Source organism: Leuciscus leuciscus (assembly GCF_965113295.1).
Source record: "Leuciscus leuciscus genome assembly, chromosome: 23".
Taxonomy (NCBI): domain Eukaryota; kingdom Metazoa; phylum Chordata; class Actinopteri; order Cypriniformes; family Leuciscidae; genus Leuciscus; species Leuciscus leuciscus.
In genome coordinates, this window is record NC_138747.1 from 8,771,761 (window position 1) to 8,787,502 (window position 15,742).

The 15,742-nt window shown below is 38.5% G+C and overlaps 1 protein-coding gene across 3 annotated transcripts in view; it reads right to left on the bottom strand.

Moving 5' to 3' along the window:
* Window positions 1-15,383, bottom strand: part of diaph3 (diaphanous-related formin 3) — a 330,760-nt gene extending 315,377 nt beyond the window's left edge. For 2 of the 3 annotated variants that reach the window (XM_082156058.1, XM_082156056.1), the window contains exon 1: window positions 14,852-15,383. In XM_082156058.1, the coding sequence (XP_082012184.1) occupies window positions 14,852-14,992 (141 nt within the window). In that variant the 5' untranslated portion in view covers window positions 14,993-15,383. The remainder of the gene's footprint in view (window positions 1-14,851) is intronic. The other variant, XM_082156057.1, reaches the window with a different exon arrangement.
* Window positions 15,384-15,742: the final 359 nt, after the last annotated feature.

A 15,742-nucleotide genomic window follows, 5' to 3' on the forward strand; every position in this document is an offset into this window, starting at 1 on the left:
AACAAAAAAGGGATATATAGCTTATGCACCCAAAGTTTGACATGACTAATATTCTTTACGCATTAGTAATCATACTCCCCTTGGAATGAATGGCATCATTTGTATGAGCATCAAAGTTATTGAAAAGTCCTGTGTTACCATTTCAAGGCTAGAGCAAAAATTGGCAGAGAAAGCAAGAGAGCCTTGAGAAGACTGGATTGTCATTCGAAGCAGACTCTGAATCACCTTCAGAGCAGAGAAGACCCATTCATGCAAATCAGGTTGCACAAAACGGAACCACCAGGCCTTCTGACTAAAAACAAGCTGGACTCAGAAACGTCCTTATTAAAGTCATAAATTAATAAATCATTTTGAAAACGTAACAAAATATTATTAATAGACGTGCTGTGCTGCACCCCCTCTACTCAATTTTCTGGTGTTTTCTACTCCCTGACTGCACCGGTCTAATTAAAAGGACTTATTGCCATAATTAACAACATTAGCCATTTCACCTGCTTATATTATAAATAACAGTGTTTATTAGGTCACTGCAATCGGCCATCCATCATATTAGCCTTTGATGAAAGGTCATCTCTGTCAATGTCAATGATAGCTGTGTTTTTATCCTGCGACATGCCCTCATCTACAAAACATCCAAAGTAAGTTACAATTGTGTGCACAATCATTAAGCATTTATGTAAAATAATATCCAAAATGATCAGAAGAACAATTGCCTTGATTTTCATCAAATCAACATTTTTGTTTCTAGACAGCACAGTAATGGAGTAGGAAGGTCATTGTGAAAAATAACAAAAAGTTTACCCAAAAAACAGATCAAGGTGATGGGTTTCACCTAGTAATAGTTGCTAGGAAACCCCCATCTCCTTTCAGCTAGACTCAAAGAGATGAGGAGAATAAAAAAACATAGTAGATTGGAGTGGATAAAACTGACATAGGTGAGATCTGAACAAACAGCACATTGAAGATGTGTAGGAGCGCATTACATTTTAGGACTTTTAATTATAAACAATACACCGGGACTCTTATTTTGAAATGCCAATACTATTGCTAGCTGCTCATTCAAAAAGATGAGGGAGATAAAATATGCCCTCTTACCACCACCTACAACCTATTACAATACTGTCATAAATCATCAACAGTAAATCGTAAGCATCGTATGGCATAAATGCGCGGTATTCATTGATTGTTAACTGATTTGTCTGTAATTGACTTTTTATGGATATTGTTTTCAAAACCTGACAAATCAAACAAAACTGGTGGTGGTTGAGGAGATTCCCCTTTTCCATATGTAAAGCGCTATACAAATGTAAATGTAATGTAAATGATAATAATGATAATAATAATAATATTTATTATTATTATTATTATTATTATTATACCTTTAAAGCCAACCCTTAAAAGTTGATTATTTCATCCAGAGGGTAAAAATTAAAATATTGTTTCAGCATTTGTTTTATTATTTAGACACACATGCTCTTAAAAACATTTTAGCCACTTATCTATTCAAATCTATTAAACACAAAAAAGATGTTTTAAACATAACATTATCCATTTTATGCTCAAACTCTCTTTTCACCATCTTTGTAATCAATCACCATTTTGTACTCTACCTTCAGCAAGCAGAGGAGAACTGTAGTACAAGGGTCAAATCACAAAAAACAGGTACATTTCTGGATGTCAAAGAAAAGAGGGAAGGAGTAATAAGTGAATGTGGCAGAGGGTCTATCAGCATGAAGGTCAAGCTGAAGCTTTAACGGAACATGCATGAATGCCAAACAGATTTCTCTATCGACACTTTGCCAGGAGAGGCTATTAAAATCAATCCAGTAGCACCTCGGCAGAGGTGAGAGACGCTAATCATGTCAATTGCAGTCCATTAGGCTCAATCACACCCACCTGCCGGTGATTGTCTTAACCTTGGACGTCAAGACCAGAGAGGCAATGTGGCAATCGGGCTCAGTGCAGTTGCCATCGACATCTGTCAGATCACTACCCTGGTCTCGACACATTGCAGGAGTGGAGTGACAGGAATACATGTCGCATGTGCACGTGATGGACTGAAGCAGATATTTAAGATGAGTGCTGATGTGCTGTAATATAAGGAGGAAAGTGATGTGGTTTGCTGAGAGACACTGTGACAAGAGCGATATTGTCTAGCAGGAAAAAGGGGGGAAAAAATAATTAATTCAACAGATATTCTGAAGTTTCATTTCTCATGGACATTTCAAGCAGTCATAATTTCCCCTATTTGACGAATATCCCAACGTGTGGCATCCAGTGTGTTTCCATGTGATTTTATTCAGCTTCTGAAAAACTTCAAAGCCAATTGCATCACTCTGGTTAAAGTCCAAATATGACTTTTCCTTGCAGAAATAAGCAGAAAAAGTATGCTCGATAAGAGAGTATCAGTTATCATAAAAGTAAGTTAAACAAATTTTCGCCATAGTTGAATTACTAGATGTTCTAGTAACAAAATCAAATATCAATGTTTTAGGTAGGGTTGGATATCGGCAACTGCCTCACACTATGATACGCATACATGTCACAATTCAACACAAAGGGATGCATGAAACGTATGAGAGAAAAGTATCTCTCATATGTATGAGAGAGACCGTTTCATTCACTCTTGCATGGTTTGAGCCTTTATGTTGGAATTTTGGTGGGCAAAACATCTTACTAAACTTCAAGGAAGCTCACGCTCCAATTGTTATATTAACAACAGAGTGTTGGAACAAATGGACTAAACTGTGCTGTTAGCAGGAAAAATAAATAAAATAAAATGCAATAAAATAGATCTATAAAGAATTAAAATACATCATAAGAAGAATGGCATCTACTCTAATGTTAGTCCTTCTGTATATTTCGAGGTTTACTGTAATCCGGGCCGCATCTAGATCAGATGGTGGACCTGCGCCTAGACACGACCACAACGCATCCCTGAAGTGACCGTAGAGATTGTGTCAACTACTGTAGACTCTCCCCTGTGAAGACCTCATCGACACGACAGCCATCGGCATTAATCCTCAATAAACCCGTCTCAGTGCAGGCGTGATGACTCCAAACAGATGGAACTGGATAATATTCTGAATATTCCAATCCAATCTGACTTCTGACCTATAATGCTGCCTGAATCTAGGGCTCCACGATGTATCGTTTTAGCATCGATATCGCGATGTGCGCATCCACGATAGTCACATCGCAGGATGTGCGATGTCATGAATAGGTATCGTAGTTGATCCGTGATTCATGATCCGTACGGGCCAGCTGCTCCCCGGCCCGTAACGTTTGTGATTCGCGGATTAGTTGCAAAGTTTAACCATCATAGAGTGAAAGTTTATTATTTGCATGTGTTTTTAAGTCCTGTCAGTTTAAACATCAAAAGCAAGACGGACACGAGAATTCAAAATTAAGTCAGAATGCCTGTCTCTGTGAATATCCTCACAAACACAGTCGGTTATGCAGGGGTTTTCCTGTATTGAAAGTTTTTAGCTTTATTTGATCGGTGAGTGATGTAGAATAGAATGACTGCTGCGCTTGACAGGGCGCATATAAGAACGAGCAGAGAGAGAGAGAGCCCCGGCCGCACGCGCACTCTTCACCGTCTTCAAACAACACGAGCGCTGTCTTGCTCTCTCTCCCTTGCACATATTAATAAAAATCAATTGATGCGATGGTAAAAGGTCGGAAGACCGAAGTTTCACGTGGAGCATTCAGAGATATTTTCTCCTGAATTACCGCGGGGTGTGAATTGTGCTAAAAAATCCGTTGCCTTATCTTCTCTAAAAAGCGTTACGCACATTACGAGTTCAGTCTATAGGTGTGAGCATTTGAATATATGAAGACTTCAGATGCAAAAGCCTCTAAATGCCATCTGAAATTTTCTTATAGAATGATCATTTTTATCAAGCTCGTATATTTAAATTCAATAATTTCACTTAAATGGCAATGAAGATTACCTATTAATTGTCATTTAAGTGAAATTACTGAACTTAAATACACAAGCTTGATAAAAATTATCATTCTATAAGAAAATTTCAGATGGCATTTAGAGGCTTTTGCATCTGAACTCTTCATATGTGCGCAGGCGTGTAGTCCTTCCCTACAAATCAACCCTCAACATAAAACTTGTCTGGCCTTAAAATTAATAATACAGAACTTATCGCTTCCACGTAGCCACGCAAACCGGAATTATCCCGACAACGCTTTATCTGTAGATAGGTAAAGGCAGGGGAGGGAGGCCTTCACAGGGAAGAGCGTAGTTGACATTTCAGGACTGCGCTGTCGTCCCGTCCAGGCGCAGGTCCCTCATCAGATCTGGATACAGCTTGGATCCGGCGGACTGCAGTAAACCTCGGGATAAACAGAGAGACTAATATTAGCGTAGACGCCATTCTTCTTATGATGTAACGAGTACATCAGGATTTATGGGAAGTGTTCCCGGTTCCGGCTGACCTAATCTATGCAGCCTAACATTGAATTATAAAAGTCTATAATGTGTTGTGTATGTTAGGTCAAAGAGATGTGTTTTTAGTCTAGCTTTGAACTGACAGAGTGTGTCTGCTTCCCGAACAATGTTAGGAAGACCATTCCAGAGTTTTGGTGCTAAATAGGAAAAGGATCTACCGCCAGCAGTCGATTTTGATATTCTAGGTATTATCAACTGGCCGGAATTTTGAGATCGCAATAGACGTGAAATACTATAATGCGAAGGGAGCCAGTGCAGTGTTGACAGAACTGGGCTAATATGGTCATACTTCCTGGTTCTGGTAAGAACTCTAGCTGCTGCGTTTTGGACCAGCTGTAATTTGTTTATTAAGCGTGCAGGGCAACCACCCATAATAGCATTACAATAATCTAGCCTTGAGGTCATGAACGCATGAACTAATTGTTCCGCATTTGTCAATGAGAGCATATGACGTAATTTATATATATTTTTAAGATGGAAAAATGCGGTTTTACAGATACTAGACACGTGACTTTCAAATGAAAGATTGGTATCAAAGAGCACACACAGGTTCCTAACCGACGACGAAGACTTGACAGGGCAGCCATCAAGTGTCAGACAGTATTCTAGATTATTATGTGAGGAAGTGTTTTGTCCAATAATAAGAATCTCTGTTTTTTTCAGAATTAAGTAGTAGGAAATTACCAGTCATCCAATTTTTTATATCACCTATGAATTCCGTTAATTTTGTGAATTGGTAAGTTTCGTCAGGGCGTGAAGAAATATAGAGCTGAGTATCATCAGCATAACAGTGAAAACTAATTCCATGCTTCCCATACTTATATCTCCCCAAGGGTAGCATGTACAGAGTGAAAAGCAACGGTCCTAGTACTGAGCCTTGTGGTACGCCATAATGAACTTTTGATCGATGAGAAAATATCACAATGTAATTTTTTCCCAATATCGTGCAGCCCTACCTGAATCATAATCATACACGGTTAGTTCATTCGTTGGCCAGAGGAAAACTGGCCCCGACTGAGCCTGGTTTCTCCCAAGGTTTTTTTTATCCATTCTGTCACCTGATGGAGTTTTGGTTCCTTGCCACTGTTGGTTTTTTTCCGCCTTTGTCACCATCTGTATTGTAAAAAGTGCTATGTAAATAAAGGTGACTTGACTTGATCTACTACTGTAGCTACACAGCAGTGGTTGACTTTTGAAATTCAAGAAGATTGAAGTTTTCTCTTCTAAAGATCCTATAAAAAGTATAAACTTTACTCTTTCAGGCGCAACAGAAATATCAAACTCAGCAGAAATAAGGTGACTTAGCCAAAGCGAGTTTACATCTGTTCTGTTTGGGTAACATATCACCTCCGCCAGGACACATCCCTCTTGCATGTGCATGTCTGCTTATCCATCTGTCTTCATTTGTATCCATCTCTGCCTCAGTCTGGGTGTAGATCTCTGGCTTTCCTCCAATCTCCAGGTTTGCGTCCGAAGGGCGATGCGGGCTGTCAGGAAGAGGAGGGGAATTGACTGGGCTGACAGCTGGTCTCCACGGATACAGCTGGGGTCGGGATAAAGAGCCAAAGGCAAGTACAGAGCTGCATAGCAATCAGCGCATCAGGGGAGTGACAGACAGGGCCAAGAGGTTAGGAACGAGGGAGAAAGACACCATCCCCAAACCACATCACACTTTCGTCAGACCACGTCCTCAGACAGCATCAGAGTGATAATCTTGCAGTCACATGCAACAGTCATTTCAGCATGCAGTAACAGGAGCACTGTCGACCCAAATTGAAGGCCTCACTAAAGAACATCAGGAGCGCCAGCAGTGTCCCATCATTACCATCACCACAAATATCTCAGCTGGTTCAGGTTCAACTGCACCACTCTGGTTCTGCTTCTATGGCACACTGTTGCCATGGATACAAAAAAAACAATCTTTCACAGTGTGTGTGTGTCAGAGAAAGTGGTTCATCATGCCAGTCATGAACGCTCATGCGGTAGCTGCTAGAGTCTATGCTCTCTCTCTCTCTGTTCAATACAGACACTCCTACTGCAGTGGCTTAGAGTGTTCTCAGACACTGAGCACTGTCACCCCTACAGAATATCACTGTCTAGATCTACAGGGGCCATTTTTGCCTTCCAATATTAATGGACTTACTTTCCTACAGGGTAAGAAAACATTTAAACTGTACTATCAAGTCTGCTTCTTGCTTATTGTGATCAGTGGTATTCTTTCAAATAAGGGTCCTTATTTTCACACTGATGTAAATTCAATAACCTTCCCTATTTTCCTAATATTCATTTCAAAACATTGCCTTTTAGTCTACACAGCAAAACAAGCATGGTGCTAAGTGTGCAAAGTCCACATCACCAACATTCATTACTGAAATGGCTTCAAAGAAAAGCACAAGTTTTTTTTTCAATGTTTGACGAGAGATGCAAAAACATGCAAGAACGTTTTGACTTTAGGTCACTGTCACTGATTTAAATGGCTTCTACTGTTACAAGATTTATTTTTCTTTTGACTTTTGGGGCATTTTAAGGTCATTCCTTATTTCGCACATTTGTACCCACTACCCAGAGATAGTGCTAACAAAAAAGTTGGTTTACATAATTTCACTGTAAATAATACAGTGACAAATGTTTCCACTATTACAGGACTCAATATTGCTATAGGTTTCACTGGTGCCACCATCACGTTGCCCAACTGGTAAGGGGAGCCATTTCTGTTGCAAATGAGAAATATCAAACTGCAAATGAAACGTCTATGTAACAATTCTTAGTTGAAGCATTTACTTTACTTTTCATCTTTAATCACTTGAGAATAATGCCAAATATTGTCTGGACCTTGTTATTAGTATGTTTTGATAAAGTTTCCGGGTCAAATCTAGAGCTTGCCCAAATCCAACCTGTTTCTGTGAGTGTGTTTCTGATACTCTTTTGTCCAGGATCTGACGTGAACAACTGGCACGCAGGGGAGGTGAGACAACTGGAGCCTAAAAACTCAGTGACCTCAGTGGGTCAGTTTGTGCCTAAACTGGGAGTTGACTGACGTCCTGAAAAACAATTGAGATTTTTCTCTGGCTAACAGCCCATATATGTTAATTTTCTAAGTTTATCTGTGCCTTAACCAATCAGAATCCTTCAACCTGTCATGATGACGTAGCTTAGTAAAATTATTTCAGTGCAGCTGCCAGTATTTTACTGTAAATTTGCGTATACATTTTTTACAGTGTAGAATTACTATCAAAATCTCCTTTGTGAAAATCTTGAAATGCCTCAAAAAATATGGTCAAAGATCATGTTTGACTCATGCTGTACCTTTTAAAGTCACAGTGTGTAATAGAACAAACTGCTAAAACACTTATCAAACAGTCTTTTGTAGAGAATGCAAGAAAAATCATACATCCCACATTTCAGGCAGTTGGGAGAGACAACGTCCTGCTGGCCTTGACGACAGCTTAGTTTCCAGTGAGCTTTTCATCGCACCAGGTAATAAGTGCAGCTACCAGGGGGAACAAGTTATCGCCACTTACTTAGCTCCGGGTGTAGTATATTTGAGACCTGAGTGACAGAAGCTGAATAAGAAAATTACCTTTCATTACAAATTACAAATACCCACCAAAAATTTTAAATCAAACAACAGAGTAAAAAAGGATGAGTAAAATTGGATATAATTACTCTGGCCTTGATAGTTGCAGCTACTTTTCCTGGCATTGTTGTTTCCTGCATTTGAAAAGTCAGATCCTTTTTCATTTAGGTCAGTCAAAAGTTAACTGCACCATTAAGGCAGCAGAACATGTTGTGATAAAAGTGCATCACTGGCAGCTTCTGTAATTGCTTCTTCCACATCATTCTATTCAGTAAGTCCAATGCTGCCATTTGGCCTTTCAATGAAGCAGGAGCAGCCTCTATTTCGACCCCTTGCCATACAACCTCATACTCTGACTTTTATCCTTGTTCCTTTCCCTACGTTACTAATTTTAGAGACACTTACTGTATGTGTGGATGTCGAAGTCATCCTGTGACATTCAGACAGGAATACCAGTAAATCTCAATCAACAAGTCTTGCAGTACCACAGCGGTACTGTCTACCCATCACTGTGGGAACATTTCACGTTAAGCTGCTCAAACTCCTCCAATCCAAATGAAGGGAGGAAGAGAGATGTCGGTGGTCTGTCAGAACAGCATGAGAATGAAAGCTCCCTGTAAAATCCACCTAGTAGCTTTGGCTCTGGATGTATAACGGCAACTATAAAAGCTGAATTTATTTGGGGTTGTTTGGGCATATATTCCATCTTTCCACACTCAAATATCCTTGAGTGCATTCTTGAAAGTCCACAACAGAGAAATCAATCTGGTATCATAATTGCAGGTAATGAGAGCCATTTGGTTGACCCTTACCATGACATGTTCCATTGTTGATGCAGCATTATAGGTGTGCCGAAATATTTCTCTCTCCCACTCGCATGGTCTCTTGCTCTGTCTCCCTCCCTTACTGGAGACAGATGGGGGAGCTGAACGTTTAGCCCAGGACAATGCCCAGAATGTCACCCAACACATTTGAACACCTGCTCTGGCAACTGCACCTACTCTGCTGAATTGAGAGGTCTATGACTCAACTAAAGCAACTTTCATAAGCTGCATTAAAAAAAATATTTTCAGTAACATTTGAGATTTTGAGCTTGCCATGCACTTACACATGGCACAATTACCATACAATGTCTCATTTGTCATTGTCACTCTCTGGGACAGCTGAGCTGTCAATAAGACAATTTATTCTGGTTTAAGGAACATTACAGAGCAACTCTGAAGACTGTGACACACACTTTATGATGTAGTTCAAGTTTAACACAAAAGAGACATAAGAACATTACTGAAGATGCAGGTCTCTATTCTACTTAGCAAGCAAAGTTAACTAGCCTCTTCCTAAGTTGGTCTATTCACCTTTTATATTAATAACATCTAGGGGTCTGCAAAGGCAAACTGATGTTTAACACCTCCATATCGTCTTCCTTCCTCTATACCTTCTGCCATAATGGCAAGGTTAACCATTTGTCAGTCTTGAGAAAAGAAGAGAGATTCTAAGCCATTAATCTGACTACTTAAATTTAAAATGTAATGTTACAAAAAAATTAGGTAAGAAAATAAATACTGAAACAGGAGAAACTGGGAAGTGTACACAAAAAGTATAACCTTCACTTCCTTTCTTCCTCTCATCTGTTTCCTTTATCGGGTACATGCAGCTTATCTTAAACGCTGGCACAAAAACAAACTGGTTATGAAAACATGTTCAAATGTTCTTGGAAATGATACCTGCCTCAATGATTTTTGTTTGTGGTGTTATTGTGACACCTACTGGTTAATACAGATACTTCACTTTACACTGTATTTTTTCCAAAAGAAACATTTTAAATGTAAAAAATAAGGACACCCCTTTTCCAAACACATAATAACTGCTAAATAACTGTTGAGAAGATAAAAGAAAGGTGATTTTGTGAGAATGAAATAGAAATTAAAATGCACCCTGTGGACGGATTTCTTTTCTGATTGATAAACAGTAATACTATTGATAAACAATACATTATCCCTTTCCATTACAAACCCAGGCATAAATAATGGTCTCTGGATAGTGGATATACGCATGTTGTTTCATTCAGTGCTACGCAGGGTAAAAATGACAATAAACCCAACTCATGATGTTATATAAACTTTGGCAAAACCCCTAATTTTGAATTAGAAGTGTCCACTCCACACTATTTGAGAAGTTTTTGAGCAGTACTCAAAAAGATGCTCTCACAGTGAAGTAATTATGAACTTCTTACAAAAAAGTTGTAAAAAAAAATTAGTTTGACTTGAAGTCCAAGCTATGCATGATAATAAAGGTTTGTGAAGTATATTCTGACTGTTGTAGTAAAATTTCCATTCTTCACATGCATGCAGTCAGTCAATGGTCACTAAAACTTTTAGCAGACTAAATCCCACTAATTAATTACATTAAAAGGGTAAGAAACCACAGGAGAAGGACAACACAGTCTCTTCCGGGAACATAGGAGACATGGGGAGATGACAAGAGCAGATCGAGCACAGCCTGTGACCAGTCAAAGACCAACTGAGTTTCAAGACAATCCACTGCTGGAGTTAAAAGTCAGCCTGTGGACCACCTGCAGTCTGAACTGTTCATTACAAGTTCAGCTGAAAAAAAAAAATGAAAAAAAAAAACCCCACAATGGAGGAAAAACTACAGAATGGCCTCGAACAGTCATAGCATTCCACAGAGTCTGACAACAGACCTCCTTCTGATGAAAGTGCACTTACACTTTGCACTCTCTGACTCAGCAAGAGTGTGTTGATGGAAACATCTCAGGACTGTTAAGGGCTTTTCACACTGCGCTTAACCCCGGGTTATCGTTGTTCTTAACATCACTTTAACCCCTGGGAAAGGAGCATTTCACACTTGTAATTTAGAAGTGGGGTTAGCACCGCTTTTTACCCCGGGTTATGAAACCCTGCTCCGGAGGGTTATCACCGCTTTAGAAGTGTTAAAGGTACAATATGTAAGAATTTTGCATTAAAATATCCCAAAATCTCAAGGCCAGTGTTATATATTTTGTTAAGTTGATTACTTACAATATCCCAAATGTTTCCAACTACTTTTAAATAATGAGAAAATTGCGATTTTAACCAAGGAAACGGGGCGTTAGAGCAGGGGTGAGCTGGGAGTCGGCAGTCAATTGCGTCATATCCGCGTTACCCTCGGTTTCCGCTCGTACTGCGTGGAGTCCTGGACAAATGCGGAAGTTGTAGGCCTAGTTGTAGCGTCTATCAAGCAACAAACGTTAGCTTGTTTCGTGCTGTCGTTATGGAACACAATTATTATTTACTGATTGCAGCTGGTTCTGTCGACAAAGCATGCTTAATTTTATATTTTCCAAATGTAGCATTCGGTAATAGTTATGTTTATGCAAGGAAAGTATTATTGCTTTAGGTTTGTGTTTAGTTTATTGACATTGTTTATCACGTCTGGTGTTTATGGCCATGTAAATAAATACAGCATGTGTTATACATAAAGATTAATCAGTATTTTGGCAAATGATGTGGGCATGTTCGAATGTACTTTTACAAAAATTGTTTAGAACACGTAAAACTGCGCAGCGATATCACAACAATGAATTTCGACAAATACAGTAACATCTATGATAACCAATTTAGTATTAAACCTTACTTTTCTTGCTGTTAATTCATTTTAATGAAATAAAAGTGTGATGAGGTTCAAGAGTCAGGAAGAAGACGGGTCGGCGTGACTGGGACTCGTACTTTATTAAAATAAAACAAAACAAACAAAAGTCGCGCACAACGCGCATTCACCGTGGCGACGGCACAAAACAGTTTAAAAAATGAGAGCTCGGATCCACCGGTTTTCTTTCTCTGCGTCCAATTTTCTCTCCAGTCTCTGATTCCAGCACGGTCTCTCCACGCCAATAATACTGCAAAAAGACACAGGTGTTCGTCATTTGCACTTGACCTACTTACGTCCCGCTCGTCTTGTTTCTATCTCTCCCGTTACAGACCGCGCTGAACCACGCCACAAAAAGCATTTCATTAAACGCAACATTTATAAAAATAGAACATCCATGAACATGATTTTTCGATTCCCGTCTGACTGATTTACATCCACGGTGGAGTTGAAAACAACAGTTCCCATCATTCTACGCTCCTTTACATCGTCAACAAGCTACGCCGTTGTTGTTGTTTGGAATGTAGCGCCCTCTAGCGGCAGAAAATGTTGCATATTGTACCTTTAACCCTGCATTGCGGTGCCAAACTTGTACAGTGAGAAACGATGCAGTGTTAGAATGTTAAAACTAGACGCTTAGCAACAGACAACCAATCGCGTACATATTTGCGTGCTTTGTACAGTCACGGAAACACTGTACATTGTATATAAACAGTAAATTCAGTGTTTGAGAGGAAAAATGTCAAATGCTGACAGAAAACGCAACAATTTGAGTGAAGAAGAGACCGTATCATTCTTACCTTTATAATCTGAAGTATCCATTCAATATAAACTCGACAGTACAGTCGGCAATACGAGGATGTGCAATACTAGAGCTTTTATGTAAAAAGGTCACGTACTGTGTTCATCCAATACAAATCAATGGCACTGACCCCGCAAATATGCAAATAAGAACATTAACCCAGGGTTTAGGAATGTACAATGTGAAACTTCAGCTTATGAATACTCAGGATTAATTGTTAACCACAGGTAAATTATGAGCAGTGTGAAAAGTGAAGCAAGAAAACCCAGGATTCAGTTTACCCAGGGTTTAGAATGACTCAGGGTTAACTATTTCAAGTGTGAAAAGCCCTTTAGACAAATAGCCAACCACACATACGTTTAGAATAAAACAAAGCCCCTATTTTCAAACAGATGAGCAGTTTATGTGGAAAGCAACTAAAATAAAGTCCCAGACTCCCCGTGTTTTGTACATTCTTCAACAGAGAAGACCTCTTCTCCGTTGAACAGCCAAGAAAAATGTGACTGCAAGAATGTGCAAACAAGAATTACTGCATTTAGCCATAACAACTGACAGTCTATAACATATTCCAACAAAGAATACAGCAATTTAATACTGACAACTTTTCATTTCGAAAATATGTTGTCTTTGTACTAAAAGTATACCAAAGTTTGAGGTAAGATTTTTCTAAAGACATTTATAATTGTATTTTTACATGGAAACATTAAATTGATCAAAATTGAGAGTAAAGAAATGTAAAGTAATTTCAAATAGGCCTAAATGCTGTTCTTTTGATATTTCTGCTCATTAAAAATACTAAGCAGTACCATTTTCATTATTGATAACAATAAGAGCACCAAATTAGCATATTAGAATGATTTCTGAAGGATCATGTGACACTGTGTTATGCTTAAAATTCAGCTTTGACATCACAGGAATAAATTATACATTAAAATAGAAAAGCCATTATGAATTGTAATAATATTTCACAATATTACTGATTACTGTGTTTTTGATCCCCCCCCAAACAAAAAGCACCTAGCCTAGACGAGCATAAGGTGATTTTTTCACCAATTTTTTTTAAAAAGATCTATAGTAGCCTTGATATTTTACAAAGGTATTTGGGGGTTCTTGTTCTTGGCATTAAAAAGTTTGAAAACCCCTGACCTAAACAACATGGTGATATTTACAGAACGCTGTAAATATATTTAAATATACAATATTTACAGGCACGATGTCTCACTCATCATGTTGGGTGGGCTTTCAGAAAAAAATACTGTTCCTACACCAGCAGCACTAAACCAAGACTGGATTATTCTGTCTTATCCCTGAGCTAATTTTATCCTTTGATTTAGCACTGGCAGTCAACAACTAAGTTAATGGCATTGAACAAGAGGTTCAATGTGTGTGGGTGTGTTTTTATCCATTTGTCTCTCTGCTGTCTGTTAAAATACAACAACAAAATTTTGCTGTTGCTTAAATCCATCTAAAAACAGAGTCATCATGCAGTCAATTCGAAGAAGTATCATTCAATTTGCATAAAATAAGACATACTTGATTGTTGAAGAAACCAAGTGCAATGACAGAACAGATACAGACTAACTTGACTTCATATAGTGCACATCAAACCTGTTTGCGTGTGTGTGTGTGTGTGTGTGTGTGTGTGTGTGTGTGGATATTCTGTTTTTATTATGTTCAGTTACCTACATACTTGAATCTATTTAACGTATTTTGTTCTGGTCTGAACTGGTGGTTGACGGAAAACAGGAAAGATGTCACGGAAAGACGATGTTCATAAAAAAAAAAGCTGTCTCTCTACATTTTGTACATTTATAAACGAAGTAGGCTACTATTAAAACTTAATTCTGATGTCCTCTTTCCATATTTCACCGGATTTGAGGATGTTGTTTGGGATGATTAGGCCTAGATATGTTTCCTCATTTAATACATGCGTGATACATGTTTTTTTATTTGAAGAAAATCATATTGAGCTCATTCATTCAATGTTAAACTTGTCAATAATCATGATAATTATCTGACTCTTTTTTTCCCTTTTTCTTTTTTTTTTTACCTGACAGTGTTGGCCAATGTATAGTGACAGGCAACATACACATTGTGAGAAAATTAAAGCAGGACATTGCACCAAAATACAGATGAATGCCTCTGAACGCAAACAGATTCATTTAAAGTAAAGTTAATTCCTTGACACAAAATGTTTTGTAGGCTGTTTTGTCCCACTAAGTTACTCAAGAACAAGTGATTCCATTCAGCAGCTGTGTATGAACAGGGTGGGGACATATGATGATTTACTAGAATAATAACCAGATATATGAGCACAGAAACACGTTTAATGATAGTGGTAGTTTTAAAAGGTGTAACTTACGAATTTAGGCTTCTTCTCTCCGTCATCCCCACTTGAATTGCCCTGGGATGACACTACGACTCCAAATCCTTTCTTTCGATGTATTTTATTCTCCCTCCCTTGACTCGAACTTTCAAATCGTGGATGGCGGTAGTTATCCATATCTAGGTGAAGATATAAAAACTATTTCTACAAAGTTTCCGGGTTTAATGCAAAACTAAGGGCTCATGATATTCCCAAGGTTGACCGTTGAAAGAGACAAGCGCGAGCTCGGATTACCTTGAAGTTCGCGAGCGAACAGGCACGAGACGCGTTGACAGTAGTTGTTTTCTAATAAGGCGGCTAACGACGGTAATCCAATTGCCAGTTCTTTACATCTCACTAACACCCCATTTCACAGCCCTAGGTTTGCGTAAGAGTTTAAAATACACTCCGATGCGACAAAATAGCCAATTTTTTTCAATGTGTATAGGTTGTCCAAGTTAGTAAAAAACTAGAGCTCGTTTGAAATACATAGAAGGAGTATCTCCCGAATGCCCAGCAATCTGAAACTCCCGCCTCAGAATCAGCCAATGAAATGCGTTGGATTGAGCAACACGTGATGTCAAGTAAAGAATCTTCCGTAGGAAAGAACATTCACGCTGATGTAAGCTTCCGCATTTGGTCACACTCAACATCCGGGCTTCACACAGGCATATTTTCTTACTTTTTACTCTAACCAGAACTTTTTATTTGATTTATAACATAAATGTTGTTTCCGATGTTAAATGATTATGTTTTACTGTACTAGAGACAAAACAAATTATTAAAATATAATTTGAAAAATATTTACTTATTGTTAAATTTACTGACCAGTAGGCCAGCTACTGTTTTAACCAAAACCATTTTACCCAATCATTTTAATTTCTATAT